Consider the following 20,270-nt stretch of genomic DNA (forward strand, 5'->3'; position numbering starts at 1 on the left):
TTACCCTAACTAGTGTATCTAGTGAATGCCTAGTAAATGGGTCTAAGTTTTTCCTCAAGCCTGAATGTCCCCTGTCTCAATGCTTTAAATTCTTGGAGATTAAGTTTCTTTGTTCTAACAAGTTATTTCTCAGATGACATCATAATTATAATGGGAGGAATGCAGAATGACTTAACGCTGCACCTAGAAATGTAGAACTTGCTTGCTTGTGGAATAACAGATGATTGCCTAAATACCCTGTGTTGGGACAACCTCTCTTTTTGGACTTTTGTAAAGCTTTGCCTAGTATGTTGGACCTGAAAATATTCCTGAATCTAAAATTCTAATGCTACCTACCCAGGGCACAGCTTTGACAGGACCCTCTATCTGCCCCACCCCTTTACTTCATTGCTTCCCTGACCTGAGATGTTTATGGCCTGACAATAAATTCAGTGATCCAAAGTCCAGAGTCCCCATTCTCCTAACACATACAGCCATGTCTGTGTCTGGGAGAGTCTAAGAAGAACAGTGCAATTTGCATCGACTAATGCTAAATTTCCCCAAGATTTCTATACTTGGGACAGGTGTAGAATGCTAACTGCTGTAGATGATTCTTCTAACTCAACTACCCACCCATCCCAGCTATCATCTGTTTCCATAGCATAACATGGACCCACAGGACACATCTGTAGCCCTCGTGCTCACTTTGGTTCTCAGTCTCCTCAAGTTTGGGTCAGGTAAGTCGCCTAGACCGTACTTTCTCTGTCCCCTTCTTTCGGACTAATACTTTTAGATTTTTTGGCTATAATAGCATAGTGGAATGGGACAATGTTGTTGTTTGCATTCCTCCAGATTTTTTCTTCCCCAGCCTTACATCAATCAATGTCCCACAAAGGCTGTGGGAAAAACAGGGAAGTGTGCAGACCTCAGACACCATGGAAACTATTACCGTAGTCTAGAAAAAACTGGAGTAGAGTGTTGAATAAAGACCATGATAGTAGGGAGAGGATGCCAATTATGTCAGGGTAGATAAGTAACTCAGGTAGGATCTGGGATTTTGGTTGGGGAGATCTCCAATAGAGCACCCAGGTTTTTGACTTAAGTATACGAGGGGAAGAAGAAACTGTTTAGGGAAAGAGAATTGTGTCTAGCTTTGGACACATTGAGCTAGAAACACCTATGATATGTGACCTGAGGGTGGGGAAAATATCCAGATCTTTAAGTGAGGAATAAATTGGATTCTAGCATATTCTGGGCTGAAATTCAGTGTGATTTATCCTTCCAGTTCCTATCACAACAAAGCCTGCTGCGCTACCAACTCTGATCTCTGTTTCCAAGAGAGGCAGTAGTATATTATGGAAATTATCTTAGAGGCAGAAAGACTTCATTTTTAAAAATTTTATTTTTTAAAAAACTCCCATTCCTCTGCTTTACATGTTTTGGCTCATAACTTCTCTAGGTTTTATTTTGCTCCTTGTGACATAGAGACCATGTCACATTCAGAGAGGGTGTTACAAGAACTGTATAAGTTTGTGTGCGTAAAACACACAATGCAGAGCTCCACTAGCACATGGCACATGATCAACAAGCTTCTCCTCACTGATTCCCAAAGAAAGTGCAAATTGTGGGAGGAGCTGCTACCACAAGACTTGACAGCAGTGATGGCTAGTCAGAGAGTCAGAGATGCTCCAGAACTTGTTCCCTGAACTCAAGCACCTCCACAGCCCTGAAGGAACACCAGTAGCAGCCCATCTACCCCAGGTGGGGGCCTGCAAAGTCCAACAAACACTCTATTCACCTCAGTGGATGTGGTCTGTTCAGGATTCTGGGAACAACGTGAGGGATTAGGGAGAGAGATTGTAATGGAGGGAAGCCAGAGCGGGTGGGACAGTGAGTAGGTTCCTGTTGTCAGCAAATAAGACTCAGCCCCCCTGGGACTGAGCCTCTGAGGAGCCATGTGGATGCTGCCTAAGAATCTTCCAAAATTACTGCCTGATGACCTCAGTGGTGACAAAGGCCACCTGGACATCAAACTATGGGCCCTCTGGGCTGCCCACATTGAAGAGGGAACAGGAAGCCCTCAGCAGGTAGCAGAGGCTGAACTATGGGGAGGAGCTGTCAGTGGGCAGGGATGTACTTATCCTACCACAGCAAGAGTCTGAGATGAGTGAGGGACAGAGGTCAGTGTCCATGTTGCCAGGTCAGTGGTTGGTCAGAGACCCTGCTGCAAAATGACATTTTATTGAATAAAATTCCCTCTCAAAATGTGTGAGTGAAATACATTTCAGAAAGATTTATAAAACATGTTTAAAGTAAGAAATAATTGGCTCTGAAGTAAAAATAGTCAGTAAAAATCTAATATGACCCACTTTACCTAGGACATATACTGCATCCCTCATGCATATATATATAGGTGTGAATGATTCAAGAGACATTTCCAATTAGCACAGGTAGAGTGGAAGGGAGTGAGAGTCCACAGTTTGTGGCCTGAGGAGAAATAAAAACATAACAAAATGGTAAGTGTGACTCACAGCAGGAAAATTACTGAAATGGTCATCAAGCAAATATACAAATGGTGAAAGAAGTGGCGTCCCACACTTCCTAAGTGTAATTATGGTTTGTAAGCCCATACTCTGTGCTGAGCACCATGCTGACTGCTAGGCATGACATTCTGAGAAAAACAGACTCTGTCCACACAGAGCTGGAGTCATGCAGGGGACACACACAAAAAGTCTTGAAACAAGATGATAAAGAAAATTTCAATACTGAGGTAAAACAAAGCTGCACAAAGTAAATCCAAGCAAAATTAAGGTAAGACATATTGATTATATTAGATGAAGAAGGATTCATGTCAAAATTATAAAGTGGAAAAAATACAATTACACAAATGTAAAGATACATTTAATGGAAAGGATGCATTGTAATGTGAATATACTAAAGAACAAATCTCATCATGAATCTGGGACAGTTAATAATACATACTTTTCTGTATGCTTGTGAGGAATGAGTGAAGCAACTGGTGTGGAAGCTTTGTGTGAAATACAAGGGGACACACAGATGCAAGGCCCTGGGTTTAGAAAGGAGATTGTGACGAAAGCTCCACACGCTGCAAGCACATCCCCAGGCCACACCAGCCCTGAGCAGGACACTGGGAGGGATTTGCTCAGTTTTCTACTCTGTTTCTTTCATAGGACAGTGGCAGGTGATTGGGCCAGAGAAGATGGTTCAGGTGTTGGTGGGGGAGGATGCAGTGTTCTCCTGCTCCCTGGCTCCTAAGACAAATGCAGAGGCCATGGAAGTGCGCTTCTTCAGGGATCAGTTCTCTGCTGTGATCCACCTGTACAGGGATGGGAAAGACCAAAATGATATTCAAATTCCAGACTATCGAGGGAGAACTGAGTTGCTGAAGGACTCCTTAGGTAATGGGCGTGTCTCCCTGAGACTGAAGAAAGTCACTCTCTCAGATGCTGGCCTGTATGGGTGCTGGTTCAAATCCCGGACTTACGAACAGAACACCAGCTGGGATATGCAGGTATCAGGTCAGTTGCTTATTTTAGAGAACTCAGAACTTAGTTACCTTGTAGAATCATCCTGGATTTTTTTAAAAAAGATTGATGAGAAACAATATCAGTTCTTTTTCTTTTGTGTGTGTAGTACTGTCATTTTATCATATGAGTAGATTTATGTAATTACATCATCAAGATATAGAACTATTCCATCAACATAAAGATATCCATTTGTTACTCCTCTATAGTCACACTCAAATTCTTCATCCAGCAGCTTCTCCAATATCTGGAAGCAATAATCAGTTTCCATCTTTATGATCATATCATTTGAAGACTGTTATGGAAACAGAATAATGAAAGATGGGGTGGACATTATATAATAATTAAGTAATCACTACACCAGATATGACATTCATCAATACATATGCACCAAAATTAGCATCAAAATAAAACAACTATTAGCAAATCTGAAAACAGACATTGGTAGCAACACAAAATTAGTAGGAACTTTGACATCCCGTGTTCACAAATGAACAGATCAACAAGACAGAAAATAAACAAGGAAACAATCACTTTCAAGGAGGAGCTGGAGCACATTGGCTTGTTAGATATAGGGTACTGCACACCAAAAAAAAGCTGATAACATTCTCCTGCAGTGCACATGGAACGTTCTCCAGGATAGACCACATGTTGGGTCACACCACATGTGTCAAGAAATTTGAGAGTACTTCTTTTTTTTTACTGATGAAACAATGGTTTATAACACTGTATATAATTCAGAGGCATAGGATTTATGAATACATCTTCAGATGTATGTTATCACACTACCCCATAAGGTACCCACAGTCGTCCACCATAGTCCATTGGGTACCCTCCATACCCTGCTTTCCAACCACTCCCTCCCCCACTGATATCCTCAAATTTATAACTAGACTTCTAGGGTTTGTTATTGGTTCGGTTCTGTCTGACCCTTTGTTTTGTTTCTCTGTATTCCGCATATAAGTGATACGATCTTGTATTTCTCTTTCTTACTTATTACCATAGAATTATCTCCTCCAGTTACATCTGTGTTGCTGCAAATGGCAAGAATTCAACTTTTCTAAATTTTAGGAGCATTCCGAAGTGTATATAAACTACACATTCCTAATCTTTTTATACTTAAGTAGTTTCCATAATTTGACTATGGTAAATAGTGCTGCAATAATGTAGGAGTACATATATCACCTTGAGTAAATATTTTTGCATTTTTTGTGTAGATATGAAGGAGTGAAATTGATGGATCATGGATCATATAGCAGATCTGTTTTTAATATTTTGAGATACTCCATGTTATTTTCCAAAGGGGCTATACCTGTCTACATTCCCATGAAGATAATAAGTTCTGTTTCTGATGAGAGTTTTATTTTATCATATCTTTAGAAATAACTACTATTGAAGCATTTTATGACAGCTACTTATAAGTCTTTGTCAGGTGATTCCTTCATTCCTTCATTCCTTCATATGATTCATCTCAGTGCTGTTCATTACCATTCAAGTTGTTATTATTCTGTTTATTGGTTTAGTGGGTAATTTTATTTATTTATTTATTTATTTGTTTGTTTGTTTGTTTGTTTATTTATTTATTTATTTAGTGGGTAATTTTTATTGTAGCTCAGATATATTACTTATAATGTTAGGGAACTCTGGATCCTATTTAAAGCTTCTATTTTAGTAGATAATCACCCTATTTAGGTTTAGCACTCAAGTGTTGGTTCTGGTTCCAAAGACAACTTACGCCTTTATTGTACTATTTTGGCCATGCCTGTCCTGTGTGCCTTGGTATGCACTTGTCCCTCTGTCTGACATATTTCTCCCTTTTTTCCCTTGTTAACAATAAAACCATTATTCATTTTACAGAGCAGGGTGGCATGTCACTGCCAGGAAGCAACAACTTCCCCTAACAATCATTTTCTCTTCAGTTCTAATTTTACCATGTTTGCTTAGTCACACATCTCACAATGAAATGTAGTAACTTATAGTTGTCTTCTTTTTTGTCAGCAAGAGCTTTATTATAATGAACTCTGCCTTAGTCACTTACCATATTTAGTGCTTAATAGTATCCATGTATCTAGTAGTTGTTAAATTTGTGTTGACTGAACAAACTATGGGAGAATTTATAGCAGTTTTATAAGTCTAAGTACATGAGAAACAAACATCAACCATTAGGCGAAAGGTGTTATATCCATGTTCTTCAAGAATCTGAGTCAGAACATCTATAGCCTTTGAGTATCATCTATTCTTACAGCCTTTCCTTTTTTTCCTTCTTAGCCTTGGGCTCAGCTCCTCTCATTTCTATGATTGGATATTTCCATGGAGGCATCCAGCTGCTCTGCAAGTCCTCAGGTTGGTTCCCCAAGCCTATAGTGAAATGGAAAAATTCACATGAACATAATTTGCCTTCAGACACAAAGGTAAATACAGATAAACATGGCTTATTTGATGTGGAGACCTCCTTTACCATCCAAGAAAATTCTGGGAGTATATCATGTTCCGTCCAGCTCACCAACAATAGCCAAGAGTTGGAATCCAGGATTTGGATAGGAGGTGAGTGATGGGAAGGAGGAGAAGCAAGGAAGATGGCTGGGTAAAATGAAGGGAGAACAGGAACATCAAGTTCCAAATCCTGTATAGTGCTGTCCATTTTTACTTTCTAATTTAAATATTGAAAGACTGATAAGATATAAAAAAATCACAAAAATTTTATTAGGTGGAAACAATTGTCTGTTATTTAAGGTGATTAGAATCAAATATTTCTCTTTTTTTAAGATTTATTTATTTATTTATACAAGCACTGGGTACAGTCAGAAGTGTGGGAGGGTGAGAGAATTCACCAGAACCCGAGCGGGGAGCAGAACAGGCAGACTGATGAAGTACACTGCTGAGGGGAGCAGCAGGCATGGCAGGAGAGGTCTGCATGCCATGTGGGACCCTCGCCGGTGGCCGGGGATCGAACTGGCGCTGCAGAGGCAGCAGACAGCTTCACAGCCCAGCGCTCAACCACTGCACCACCGGGGAGGCCCTAGAATCAAATATTTCCTTCCCCAAATGGTTGTCCTCGTGGTATACCCTGCTAAAGTCAACACAAAAATTAAAAAAAAAAAAAAACCTAACTCTGGGAACAAGAAAAGATGTACATATATTAATTAATTTCACTGGCACTTAAATAGCCAGTAAAAAGACAAATTATATTAGACTGGATTTAAGAATCCTGATTGTTGCTAATTAATAGAGGAAAAATATAACAGATATTTGTTTAAAATGACTGCAGAATTGAGACTACTAAAGGACAAGGATAGGAAACAAAGGGGGGATGAGCCAAATGGTGTAGAAGTAGGATGGGCCACTAAGCAGGTTTACTATGATCAAAGCAGACAGGGTAAATAAGAGTCCTGGAGCCCTCAATGGCTTTCTCAGTCTTTTATTGAGCTTTTATTTATAATGCAGCAACCAGGTACACAGCAGGCAGGGGTGTGGGGTGGGGGAGCAGAGGGCACAAGGCCTCCAACTCCCCCCCACCCCACAAGTCTTCACTCTGGGCTTTTCTCTCTCTTCTTTCTCCCCTTCTCTCTCCTGCCTCTGCTTCTCTTTTTTTTTAATATTTTATTTTATATAATTCTTAAATCATTTTTCATCTTTGTACAATGTACACATTTTCATTTTGATTATATTCCCCATACAATTGCACCCCCCCTCTTATTTTGACTCTAATTCTTCCTCTCCCCATCCCTCCTAATCCCCCCCATCCCGGGGTGTGTCTCTGGTTTATAGTTGCTTGTTGATTTTGATTATTACTTAGCATTGATTAGTCTTTTTCCTGGTCTCTTATTTAGGTTTTCTAAATTCCTGCTATGAGTGAGATCATCCCGTATTTTTCTTTTTCTGTCTGACATTTCGCTGAGCATGATCCCTTCTAGCTCCATCCATGTTGCTGCAGACTGCATGTGTTTATCTTTTTGATTGCTGAGTAATATTCCATTGTGTATATGTACCACACCTTCTTGATCCAGTCATCTATTTTTGGGCATTTGGGTTGTTTCCATAGCTTAGCTATTGTAAATAGTGCTGCTATAAACATACGGGTGCAGGTGTCCTTTGGAATTACTGTTTCTGTGTCATCTGGGTAAATACCTAGGAGTGGAATTGCTGGATCATATGGAAGCTCTATGTTTAGTAGTTCAAGAAATCTCCACACAGCACTCCATAGTGCTGGACCAGTTTGGACCAGTTTGCACTCTCACCAGCAGTGCAGGAGAGTTCCTTTTTTCTCCAAATCCTCGCCAACTTTTGTTGTCGCTAGTTTTTTTAATATGTGCCATTCTTACTCGTGTGAGATGGTATCTCATTGTAGTTTTGATTTGCATTTGCCTGATTACAAGTGATGTTGAACATTTTTTCATATGCCTGTTGGCCATTTGTATTTCCTCTTTGGAGAAGTTTCTTTTAGCTCTTCTGTCCATTTTTTGACTGGATTATTTTCTTTGCTTTTGTTGAGTCTCATCAGCTCTTTGTAGAGTTTTGTGATCAGTCCTTTATCATTAGTGTTGGGTGCAAAAATTTTCTCCCAGTCAGTGGGGTTTCTGTTTGTTTTTGTTATTGTCTCTTTTGCTGTGCAGAAGCTCTTTAATTTGATGTAGTCCCAGCTGTTTATCTTTGCCTTCACTATTCAGTGCTTGGGTGATGTGTCTGTAAAGATGTCTTTGATGTGCATGTCATGTAGTGTTTCGCCTATATTTCCTTCTATGTATTTTATGGTTTCAGGTCTTCTGTCTAGTTCTTTAATCCATTTTGAGTTTGTTTTTGTGCATTGTGTGAGGTAGTAGTTGAGCTTCATTCTTTTGCATGTAGCGACCCAGTTTTCCCAGCACCATTTATTGAACAAACTTTCTTTGCTCCAGTGCATATTCTTTGCTCCTTTGTCAAAAATTAGTTGGCCACAAATCTGTGGGTTTATTTCTGGATTTTCTATTCGATTCCATGGGTCTGTGTGTCTGTTATTGTTCCAGTACTATGCAGTTTTGATGATTATGGCTTTGTAGTATAGTTTGAAGTCTGGGAGTGTGATGCCTCCATTCTCTTTTTTTTTTTTTTTTCAGGAGAGCTTTGGCTCTTCGGGGTTTTTGGTGATTCCATATGAATTTCATCAATAATTGTTCTATTTCTTTGAAGAATGTCATTGAAATTTTTATTGGGATAGCATTGAATATGTATATTGCTATTGGTAGGATGGCCATTTTAATAATGTTGATTCTTCCAATCCATGAGCAGGGGATGTCTTTCCATTTCTTTGTGTCTTCTTCTATTTCTTTTAACAGTGTTTTATAGTTTTCTTTGGATTAGTCCTTTACCTCTTTTGTTAGATTTATTCCCAAGTATTTGATTTTTTGTTTTGATAATAAAAGGGGTGTTTTTTTTTTAATTTCTTCTTCAGATATATTGTTTGTGTGTAGGAAGGCTACTGACTTTTGTGTGTTGATTAGTTGAATTCGTTTTTCTGTGGAGTTTTTGAGGTTCTGTATGTATATTATCATATCATCTACAAATAGTGATAGTTTGACTTCTTCTTTTCCTATTTGGATTCCTTGTATGTCTTTCTCTTCTCTTATTGCTCTGGCTAGGACTTCCAGTATTATATTAAAAAGCAGTGGTGAGAATGGACATCCTTGTGTTGTTCCAGATCTTAATGGAAATGCTTTCAGCTTTTCGCCATTGAGAATGATACTGGCAGTTGGTTTGTCATATATGGCCTTTATAACGTTGAGGTATGTTCCTTGTATCCCAAGAATTTCAAGGGCTTTTATCATGAATGGGTGTTGCACTTTGTCAAAAGCTTTCTCAGCATCTATTGATATTATTATAAAGTTTTTATATTTCTTTTTGTTGATGTGTTGGGTAATGTTGATTGATTTTCGGGTGTGGAACCATCTTTGTGTCCCTGGAATGAATCCTACTTGGTTGTGGTGAATTATCTTATGGATACATTGTTGGATTCTGATAGCTAAAATTTTATTGAGGATTTTTGCATCAGTGTTCATTAGAGAGATTGGCCTGCAGTTTTATTTTTTTGTGTTGACCTTGTTCGGTTTTGGTATTAGTATAATGTTGGCTTCATAGAACATGTTTGGTATTATCCCTTCCTTCTCAATTTTTTGGAAGAGTTTGTGAAGGGTAGGCACTAATTTGTATCCGAATGTTTGGTAGAATTCATTTGTAAATCCATCTGGTCCTGGGCTTTAGTTTTTGGGGAGGTTTTTTATTACCATTTCAATTTCCCTGCTTGTAATTGGTCTGTTTGTGTGTTCTATTTCTTCTTTATCTAGCTTTGGGTGATTGTAGAGTTGTAGGAATTTGTCCATCTCCTCTAGATTGTTGAACTTGTTTCCACATAGCTGTTCATGGTAGTTTCTGATTATTCTTTTGATTTCTGCTGTGTCCGTTGTGGTTTCTCCTCTTTCATTTGTGATCCTGTTTATTTGTGCTTTCTCCCTTTTTTCCTTTGTGAGCCTGGCTAGTGGTATGTCTATTTTATTTATTTTTTTCAAAGAACCAGCTTTTGGTTTCATTGATCTTTTGGATTTTTTTTTTTTTAGTTTTGATTTCATTTATTTCTGCTTTGGTTTTTATTATTTCTTTTCTTCTACTGGTTTTGGGGGTTTTTTGTTGTTCTTTTTCTAGTTCTTTTAGTTTTGAGATTAGGTTGTTTCTTTGAGTTCTTTCTTATTTCTTGATGTGAGCCTCTATTGCTATATATTTTCCTCTTATTACTGCTTTTTGCTGCATCCCATACATTTAGGAAATTAATGTTCTCCTTGTTATTCAATTCAAAGAAAGTTTTAATTTCTTCTTTGATCTCCTCATTAGTCCAGTGGTCTTCTAGTAGTGTGGCTTTCAATCTCCATAAGGTCATAGAGTTCCTTGCCTTCTTTTTATGGTTTATTTCTAGTTTGATGCCTTCATGGTTAGAAAGGATGGTTGGTATGATTTCAATCTTGGTATATCTGTTGATGTTTGTCACGTGTCCCAGTATGTGATTGATCCTGGAGAATGATCCATGTGAGCTTGAGAAAAATGTGTACTCAGATTTTTTGGGGGTTAGTGTTCTATAGATGTCTGTTAAGCCCAAGTGCTGTAGATCCTTATTTAGAGCTTTAGTGTCTTTACTTATTTTTTGTCTCATTGATCTATCCATTGTTGATAGTGGTGTGTTGAATTCTCCTACTACATATGTATTTTCTCTGTTGTCTGTTTTCAAAAATGATAATAGTTGTCTGATATATTTTGGTGCTCCTTCATTTGGTGAGTATATGTTAATGAGTGTTATTTCTTCTTGAAGTATTGTCCCCTTGATAATAATGTAGTGACTGTTGGGGTCTCTTTTTACCTTTTTGAGTATGAAATCTGTTTTATCTGATATAATTATAGCTGTTTCTGCCTTCTTTTTTTGACCATTTGCTTGTGGATTGTTTTCCATCCTTTTACTTTGACTATTTTTATCTTTTGTAGTTAAATGTGTTTCCTGGAAACAGGAAAATGTTGGGTTTTGTTTCTTAATCCAGCCTGCGACTCTGTGTCTTTTTGTTGAAGAGTTTAGTCCATTTACGTTTAGAGTTAATATTGATATGTTAGCCTCTGTATTTGCCATTGTGTTTGTCTTTCCTCTGGTTTTATTTATTTATTCTTTTAAGAACTTTTTTTTTTTTGGCCTTCATCCATTGTTATTCGTCCCTCTGAGGTTCTGGCTTTAGGACTCCTTGTAGTATTTTGTAGTGGGTGTTTAGTCGTAATGAAATTCCTGACTTTCTGTTTGTCTGGGAAGCTCCTTATTCTTTCTTTATAGAGGAAAGAAAGCTTTGCAGGATAGAGTATTCTTGGTTGGCATTTGTTGTCTTGGAGTTTTTTGACTATGACCTTCCACTCTCTCCTTGTCTGTAGTGTTTCTTTGGAGAAGTCTGATGTCAGCCTGATTGGTTTTCTTTTTTATGTTATCTGTTTCTTCCCTCTTATCAGCTTCATTATTTTTTCTTTGTCTTGGATTCTTGGGAGCTTTACTATTATGTGTCTTGCTGTATTTTTCCTTTCATAGTGGAAGTTTGGTGTTCTTCTTGCTTCTTGTATGTCTATTTTCAACTCCTTCTTCACATTTGGGAAGTTCTCTTCAATTATTTCCTTGAATATTTTCTCTGTTCCTAAGTCTCTCTCCTCTCCTTCTGGGATTCCTATAACTCTTATATTTCCTTTCCTCATGGAGTCAGATAGTTCCCAATGTCTTTCGTCAGTCTTTTTCATTCATACTTCTCTTTCCTTTTCTGTTTTGGTTCTTTTTATTTCTGTGTCTTCGAGAGTGCTTATTTATTCTTCCATTTCCTCTATTCTGTTATCACTGCTTTTCCCAGTATTCTTTAGCTCTTCTGTTAATCCTTTGATCTCCTGTATTTCCTTCATTTCCCTCTTTAGGGACTCAATTTCATTCTTCTGAGCGTTGTTTTCCTTAATGTCTTCCGTCAGTTTTTTCATCACCACAATTTTAAATTCTTTTTCTGGAACGCTCAGAAGTTCTTCCAAATCACTGTTGTTGCAAGCTGGTGGGTAGTTTTCTTTTTGTGGTGTGTCTTTTTCCTGAGGAGTTGCTACGTTGCATGTAGTTTTTCTTTTTCCTGCTGCCTGTCTTCTAATTTGCCATGTGCTGGGACACACTGCCACTGGTATAGGCTGGCATCTTTTTGGTGTGCTCTTTCAGGGGTTTCAGAAACTGGCAGTCCAAACGAGTCAAATACTGTCATGCCAGAAGTCTAGTGAGGCAGTGGTACTTTGTGTATATTAATGGTCACTGTCACAGAATATTTCCTCCTTCTGTGTTTAATTACAGAGGTGTGTCTTGAAGTCCCACAGACTTCCCTGGAGGTGGGGCAGCTGTATTGCACTCTGGGTTCCAAATTTGCTGGATCCCCCTCTGGGCTCTGACTTCCTGCCAGGCGGGACCAGGCTTATGGGGGCCTTCAGCCCACCTCTGACTGTGCAGGGAACCTTCTCCCTCTGGCTCTGCGGGGAGCCTCCTGCCAGTTTCAAGCAGTCTTTATTGAAGAAAGGTCCCTGTTCTAAAATGGCGATGTGGAGATGCACTCTCCTAAGCACCCAGTCTGCGCAGGCCATGGGTGCCCACTTCCCCTCTGGGCTCGGACTGCTGGCCAGAAGGGGCCTAGCATGGGCGAACTTCCCAGCTCACCTCTGGCTCTGCCGGAAGCCTTCTTCTGGTTTCAAGCAATCTTTATTAAAGAAAGGTCCCTGTTCTAAAATGGCAATGTGGATATGCACTCTCCTGTGTGCCTGGTCTCTGCCTCTGCTTCTCTTGAGGAATATCTCAATACTGCAGTCATGGCCCACAGAGGTCAATAATGCAACTTATAACAATGTAACATAATGCAGGTGCTCCATCAGGCAGGGTTTTCCAAATGGCAGGAGGGCAGAAAAGCCTGAAAACCATTTACCCTACAGGTGGTGAGTGCAGTGTGGTGACATTCATCTGAGGAGATATGAACTTAATCCCCTCAATCATATGCTATGTTGTAAACCAATGTTACCTCAGTTTAAAAGAAATAGAAACAGAGACAAAATATACCAGACAAACATTAACCAAGGGAGAATCATAACAGTTATATTAGTGTTTGGAAAAGTAAAGAAAATTTTAAAAATGGTTTTAAGAAAAAACATTTTTAGAGATGGCATAAGAGAAAGAAATCAAATACTTATTGTTCAGTGCATAGGATGATATGCCATAGAAATTTAAAGGTATGTAAGGCTATATTCTTTCAATTCATAAAAAAATTATTGTATTTCATATAGTAAGAAATTAATAAAATTAATTGCATTTTTATGTATACCAACCAGTCAAGAGAAAAACAAACAAGCTTTATTTAACAACAACTAAAAAAATTGACTAAGAGTAAGTCAAATGAAGTGTTTGCAAACTGTTATTGAATATCATATAAAACTTTATTAAAAGACTCTAAAGAAGACAGAATAAGAGAGAGATGTAACAGTTGTCACACAAAAAGATGCAGTATTTTAAAGATCAATTCTCCCAGAAGTGACCTATATATTTAATATAATTGTATTGAAAAAACTCTACAGTTTTTTTCAAAACTAAAAAAGTTGATTCTAAATTTATGTGACTAAATAAATAGCCAATAATTGCCAACACATCAAAAAGATAAAACTGTGAATTTTAGCCTAATATTTACCAGCACATATCTCAGCACTGTGATGATGAAGCCAGTCAATATGAGAAACACACCATGGATCAATGATTAGAATTGAAAGTCCAGGAAATAAATCCACATACATATCTATGACAAAGCAGCCACAACCATATAATGGCAAAAAGAGAGCCTCTTCAACAGGTATATTGGGAATAGCCACATGTAAAAATGAAGTTAGAGCACTCTCTAACAAAATAAATTCCTAATCAGTTAAATATTTAGATATAAAACCTGCAACAATAAAATCTATAGAAGAAAATATTGGTGATTTGTTTCATGACATCAAAGATAAAAATGTTTTTGTTTCCCTTCCCCTATGGCAAGGGAAATAAAAGCAAAGTAACCAACTGAAGAGTACATCAAATTAAAAAGACTTTTGCACAGCAATATACATAACTAGGTTAAAAACAGCCTGTAGAATGGGAAAAAATATTTATACATTTCATAACTGTCAAGGGGCTAGTACCAAATATATACAAAAAGCTTATACAATTCAACAATATAAAAACAAACCAGTTTATTAATGGACAGCAGATCTGAACATACATTTCACTAAGGGGGATATGTGGAAGACCAACAGATAAATGGAAAATTGCTTATTGTTACTTCAAATAAGAGAGGTGCAGTTTAAAACCTCTACTGAGTGCACACCAGTGAGAATAGAATGCATTAAAAAGACTCCCAACAGGGCCTCCCTGAAGGCGCAGCGGTTGAGCACTGGCCTGCGAAGCTGCCTGCAGCCTCTGCAACGCTGGTTCCATCCCTGGCCGCCGGCGAGGGTCCCACATGGTGCACAGACCTCTCCTGCCGCCCGCTGTTCCCCTCAGCAGTGTACTTCTTCGTCAGTCTGCCTGTTCTTCTCCTGGCTCTGGTGAATTCTCTTACCCTCCCGCCCTTCTGACTGTACCCAGTGCTTGTATAAATAAACAAATAAATCTTAAAAAAGACTCCTAATAATAAGTACTGTGGAGATTGTGGAGAAAGAGCCCCATTATACTGTTGCAAACAGGTGCAGCCATTATGCAAAGAGATCTAGATTTGCCTTAAAAAGCTAAAAATGGAATTCCACTCTTTGGCATCTAGCCAGAGAACATGAAGCCATCAACTGGAAAATCTACATGCTCTCTAATGTGTATTCCAGTGCTACATAAATAGTTAGAATGTGAAAGCAACCTAAATACCCACTGATAGTTTGGATCAAAAAGTTGTGTTATATCTACATTTACAGAATATTGCTCATCCATAAGGAAAGATAAAATGTTGCCATCTGAAGAAAAATGGAAGGAGTTAGAGGGAATTATGTGTTGAAAGGCAAGTTATAATAACAAAGACAAATATTGGGGCCTCCCCAGTGGCGCAGCAGGTTGAGCGCTGCGCTGTGAAGCTGTCCGCAGCCTCTGCAGTGGGGGTTCGATCCCGGCCAGCCGGCGTGAATCCCACATGGCATGGCAGACCTCTCCTGTCGCACCACTGCTCCCCTCAGCAGTGTATTTCTGTCGTCTGCCTGTTCTGCTCCCTTCTCTCTCTCTGGTAATTCCTCTCACCCTCCCATGCCGCTGGCCTGTACCCCAGCTCTTGTGTAAAAATAAATAAACCTTTCAAAAAAAAAAACAAAGACCAATACTGGACTTTACATCGGGGAAAATTTTACAAGTGAAATACTCATGAAAACTAGCAGACATGAATAAATGAAGTGAGGTTTTGAGGTTAAGAGGGAAGTAGGAGGAAGAAAAGGTAACGGGTGTAAAGGAGGGTGGAAGGGGAGCAGAAACACAAAATTGAAGTCACAATGATAAACCAGTGAATAATGGCACAGAGTAGAGCATCAGGAAACAGTCCCTAACTGAACAGAAACTTAAAGTGACAGAGGCCACCAGGTGGTAACAGTATGTGAAGGAAAGTCTGTTCAAATAAGGATGCTGGTGGCACAGTTGTTATCCCTTTATAAGAAAATAAATTGAGGCCTCCCTGGTGGCGCAGTGGGTTGAGTGCCACGCTGTGAAGCTGTCTGCAGCTTCTGTGGCATGGTTTGATTCCCGGCCGGCCAGGGACATTCCCACATGGCGTGGCAGACCTCTCCTATGTCGCCCGCTGCTCCCCTCAGCAGTGTTTTTGGTCCATCCACCTGTTCTGCTCCCTGCTCTGTCTCTGGTGAATTCTCTCACCCTCCCACGCCTCTGGCCTGTACCCCAGTGCTTGTATAAATAAATAAATCTTTAAAAAAATAAATTGAATTTCTACTTAATTTGATATACAAAAATATAGTATCAATAGATCAAGACTTATACAGAACTATAAAGTTTTAAACTTATAGAGGAAATTAAGGGAAAGTATCCTTTTAATCTTGGGATATATGAAGATTCTTAAAATGAGAATCAAATTGCGTTTGCTCTTCAGTAATCACTAAGAAGTCTGTGAATTGTTTCCAGATACTTTTTTCCAGCCCATCTTCCAGCGCCTGGTTTTCATTTCCTTGGGAGTACTCTGCTCTGTCCTATTTGTGTATATCATTTTTCACTCAATATTCAAAGGTAAGTAAGAAAATGAGGATGGTCTGGTGATATGCTCTATGGTCCCAACAGGGTCAGGATCTGGGATGCTCCTGCACATTTCCCACATGGTTTCCTAGTGTCCTGGGCTCCAGGGGCACATTGCCTGGGCCATGGGGACCACAGCCCTTACCCTCCCCATGTTGATCTGAAATGGATCTTTTGGCAAATGCCAGCTTCCAAGAAGCCCAGCTTACTTTACTGACAATAAAGAATAGTAGCATAATTTTTAGTAATTATACAGCAAATATATTCTAAGAATATCACAAACCCCCCAAAAAACCTTTTTGACTTTCTCCTCTTTGGTGTGACACACCCATTGACAACCCATGTCTTAAATCCCACCTCCCATCCCAGTTTCCTTTCCCTGATAACCCCCGTCTCCATCTCCATAGGATCCCAGTTGTCAGTCCTCCTTCAGTGAGTGCATGCCTGATCTCTCATTTTTCCCGAGGTGGAGAATTCCAGCATGGGGTGCAAGGGGGGACACAAAGATGGGCAGTTACATAAGAACCCCTGTGCTCCACCAGGAGCTCAGTCCCCCCGGGGAAGGAGAAGGAATGTCTTTATACTACACATTCCTGTGTTCAACCTGAATATTTTGTTTCTGTTTCAGGGAAAATATGGGCAGAATTACATAAGTATATTATCAAGTTCTGAGCATCTCACATAGGTCTGCTGGTTCCTCTTTTGCATAGTTTAAGGCAGACTAGATAGGAAAAGCATGTGCAGGCCAGAGAGGGCAGCTGGTTCATGTTCCTCATCCATTAACTAAATTATTGATCCTCCGATATCTGGGGGATTCAAATGGAATCAGGATTTGGAAACAAACAGCCTATTAATGTCATGAAAAACTAGGAAAGGATGTTAGCCAGATTTTTTTTTTTTTTTTTTTTTTTTTTTTTTTGTGCTCTGCCCTGAGATTCTATTCTGTGATGTGAGGCTTTCTGTGTTTTTTTGTTTTCAGACCAGAGAAAGCATCATGGACAGGCAGGTGAGAAGCTTTTCCCTCCACACATGCCCATTTATGATTTTCTTACAAGTCTCTAGTTTACAAATTTTACAAGTTTAAAGATTTTTATAACTTGAGGTTATATCCACATGTCCCTTTCAGAGAAGTTGTTTTGTGAACTCTGAAATTGTAGATACTGGGGGAGGTGCATTTTGGAGCAAATCCCATGGCCTTCACCAGGCCTCTGGTTGGCTTGTGCAGGCAGTGAGGGCAGCTGGTTCACCCTCCCCATCGTTTAATTGATCCTTAGATATTTGGGAAATTCAAATGGGAATCAGTATTTGGAAACAAACTGCCTTCCATTGCCCCTCTCCCTGCCTCCTGCTCTTGTGTGTGAACTGATCTATTTGTTTTGTCTGCTAATTTTCAGAACTGAGAGAGGTGAAGAAACATGCAGGTACCAATAACCAAGGGCATGATAAGTGGGGGTAGGAGAGGGATTTGACCAGTGAGGATATGGAGACACAGAAGAACATTGAGGCCTACCTGGCTTACAGATGATGAATCTATGAGATCCCTACTCACCCAAGGATGCAGCTCCCCAGACAAATTTCTCAACCCAGGACTAGGAGGTGCTAGTGACTGGCCAAGGGGCTGGAATGAAGGGGAAGGAGGTAAAGTTGGGCAGGAACTGAGCATAGGAAGAAACTGGGTAGTGGTTATTGGAAGCTTCACAAAGTTAAATAATAGGTTTACATGGTAGGACAGTAGAGTTGGGGTGATACACAGGATTTAGGATCTCAGAGTTAGGCACCTAGGCATGGTTAGGTTCTGAGGCTACACTGGAGATGAGAGAGGGACTGGAGGGGTAGTAGCTGATGGACACTTTGACGCTGAGACCTCAACTGATCCTATGCAGAGCCAGTTTGCAATGGGACCTGGGCCCAACCTAGCTCCCTCCAGATTAACTCATACTTTCTCTCCTCCCCATCCCACCAGTCCAGGTGACTCTGGGCACAGACACCAGTGGAAGTGATTCTGGACACAGACATTGTTCACCAGTGGAGGTGACCCTGGATACAGGCACCAGTGGGGATGACTTTGGACACAAACACGGTTCACCAGTGGAGGTGACTCTGGACACAGACATGGCTCACCCCCAGCTCTACATTTCTGGTCTGAAATCTGTGATATATAGGAAAACACTCAAAGTGATGCCCTACTTGGAGAAGAGATTTAATAGCATGTGTGTGGTGGCTATTCAGTGTTTCCGGGCAGGAAAACATTACTGGGAGGTGGATGTGGGACACAATGAAAGGTGGTATTTAGGTGTATGCCGGGATGATGTGGACAGGGAGGAAGAGAATGTGACTTTATCTCCCAACAATGGATACTGGGTTCTTGGAGGGGAGAGAGATCAGTATTTCACACTCTATCCCCATAGAATCAGCCTCTGTCTGGGGTTCCCTCCTACACGAGTGGGGGTCTTCCTGGACTACGAAGGTGGGACCATCTCCTTCTACAATACAAATGATCAGTCCTTCATTTGCACCCTGACACATCAGTTTGAAGGATTATTGAGGCCCTACATCTGGCATCAGAAATTAGATGAGGAAATGTGACTCCCATTGTCATGTGTTCTGTGTCCCAGGAATCAGAAAGGAAGTCTCTTTTCAGAGGGTGCCCACTCCCCCAAATGTGGACAATGTAGAACTCTGTGACCACACCCTTCCTTTCCAGGAGTGATGCCCAGGGGCAAATACACCTCATATTCTCCTTTAAGAACCTGAGGGATCTCTCAGGCACAGAACTTGTCTGTCCATGTGGGAGTCAGGGCTCATGACTGCTATGAAGTAGGGAAGGAAGAGACTGAGAGTGAATTCAGTTTGCACAAACACTCTGCAGATGACCTTTAGCAATTTACAACCTTTCAAGTTCCTCACCTGTTAAACAGAGACAGGGATTTCCACCTTAGGGTCATAGTGCTGTTAAACAGAAAATAAATATCAATCACCTTGCATCTTGTCAGTGACATAATGCTTGCTAATGATATGTTTGCTAAATAAAGAATTTCCAGTATGATCTGTTTATTCCATATAAATTCATATTTCTCTATCCTAAAATACCCATAGTATCAGCACCTTTTCTTTGTCAAGGCCAGACTATTGAAGAGGAAGGAGAACTTCCCAACTCACTCTATAAAGACAACATTACCCTGATACCAAAATCAGACAAAAATATTAAAAAATATAAAGAAAACTACAGATGAATATCCCTCAAGAACATAGTTGCAAGAACTTAAATTTAGCAAATCAAGTAAATAATGTACGCCAATTGTGTCTATCCCAATGAAGTGATGTTTTAATATTCAAATATCAACCAGTATAATTTACATTAACAGACTAAAAAGCAAACAACATGATTATTTCAACAGATGTAGAAAAGAACATTTAACAAATCCAACATCCATGAGTGATAAATTTTATCAGCAAAGAAAATATTAGAGATGACTTATAAACACATGAAAAGAATTCAACATCATTAGTGGTTAAGAAAATGCAAATTAAAACCACAATGACATACCATTTTCACCTATTAGAGCTGGTTAAATTAAAACAGGACAAACCTGGGATATGGGGTTTAACCCAGATGGTGTGTCCTTACCTGCACTTAAGGATGCAGGACATGACCCCAAAGCAGACATATGATGAGAAACATCCTAACAGGGTTTGCTTACACAGGGACTAATAAAAGGGAGAGAAGGGAGGAACAAGAGGTGAGAGAATGTATAGGCTGCCACGTGGCCAGATGCCATCTGCCCTGCCCCAGATGGCATACACTGAGTGTAGATGGAGGTCCAAGAGGAAGCTGCCTGTGGCAACCTGAAGTCTTCCAGCAGTTTACCTGCCAAAGCTCTAGCTGTACAATTGACAAAGCACTAGCCAGCTTAACTGCCAAAAGCCTCAACTTCTTCCCCTAAGCCCTCACTCAG

General features: G+C 39.7%; 1 protein-coding gene across 1 annotated transcript; it reads left to right on the plus strand.

Moving 5' to 3' along the window:
- Positions 1-646: 646 nt before the first annotated feature.
- Positions 647-18,989, plus strand: LOC119236817 (butyrophilin-like protein 8). Its single transcript, XM_037500776.1, is given in 7 exon segments — positions 647-716; positions 3,171-3,518; positions 5,793-6,068; positions 17,294-17,320; positions 17,709-17,735; positions 18,404-18,889; positions 18,892-18,989. Coding segments are annotated over 7 exon segments (1,332 nt in total).
- Positions 18,990-20,270: the final 1,281 nt, after the last annotated feature.

Source organism: Talpa occidentalis, unplaced genomic scaffold, assembly GCF_014898055.3.
Source record: "Talpa occidentalis isolate TD23 unplaced genomic scaffold, MPIMG_talOcc4v2.1 talOcc4.9, whole genome shotgun sequence".
Taxonomy (NCBI): domain Eukaryota; kingdom Metazoa; phylum Chordata; class Mammalia; order Eulipotyphla; family Talpidae; genus Talpa; species Talpa occidentalis.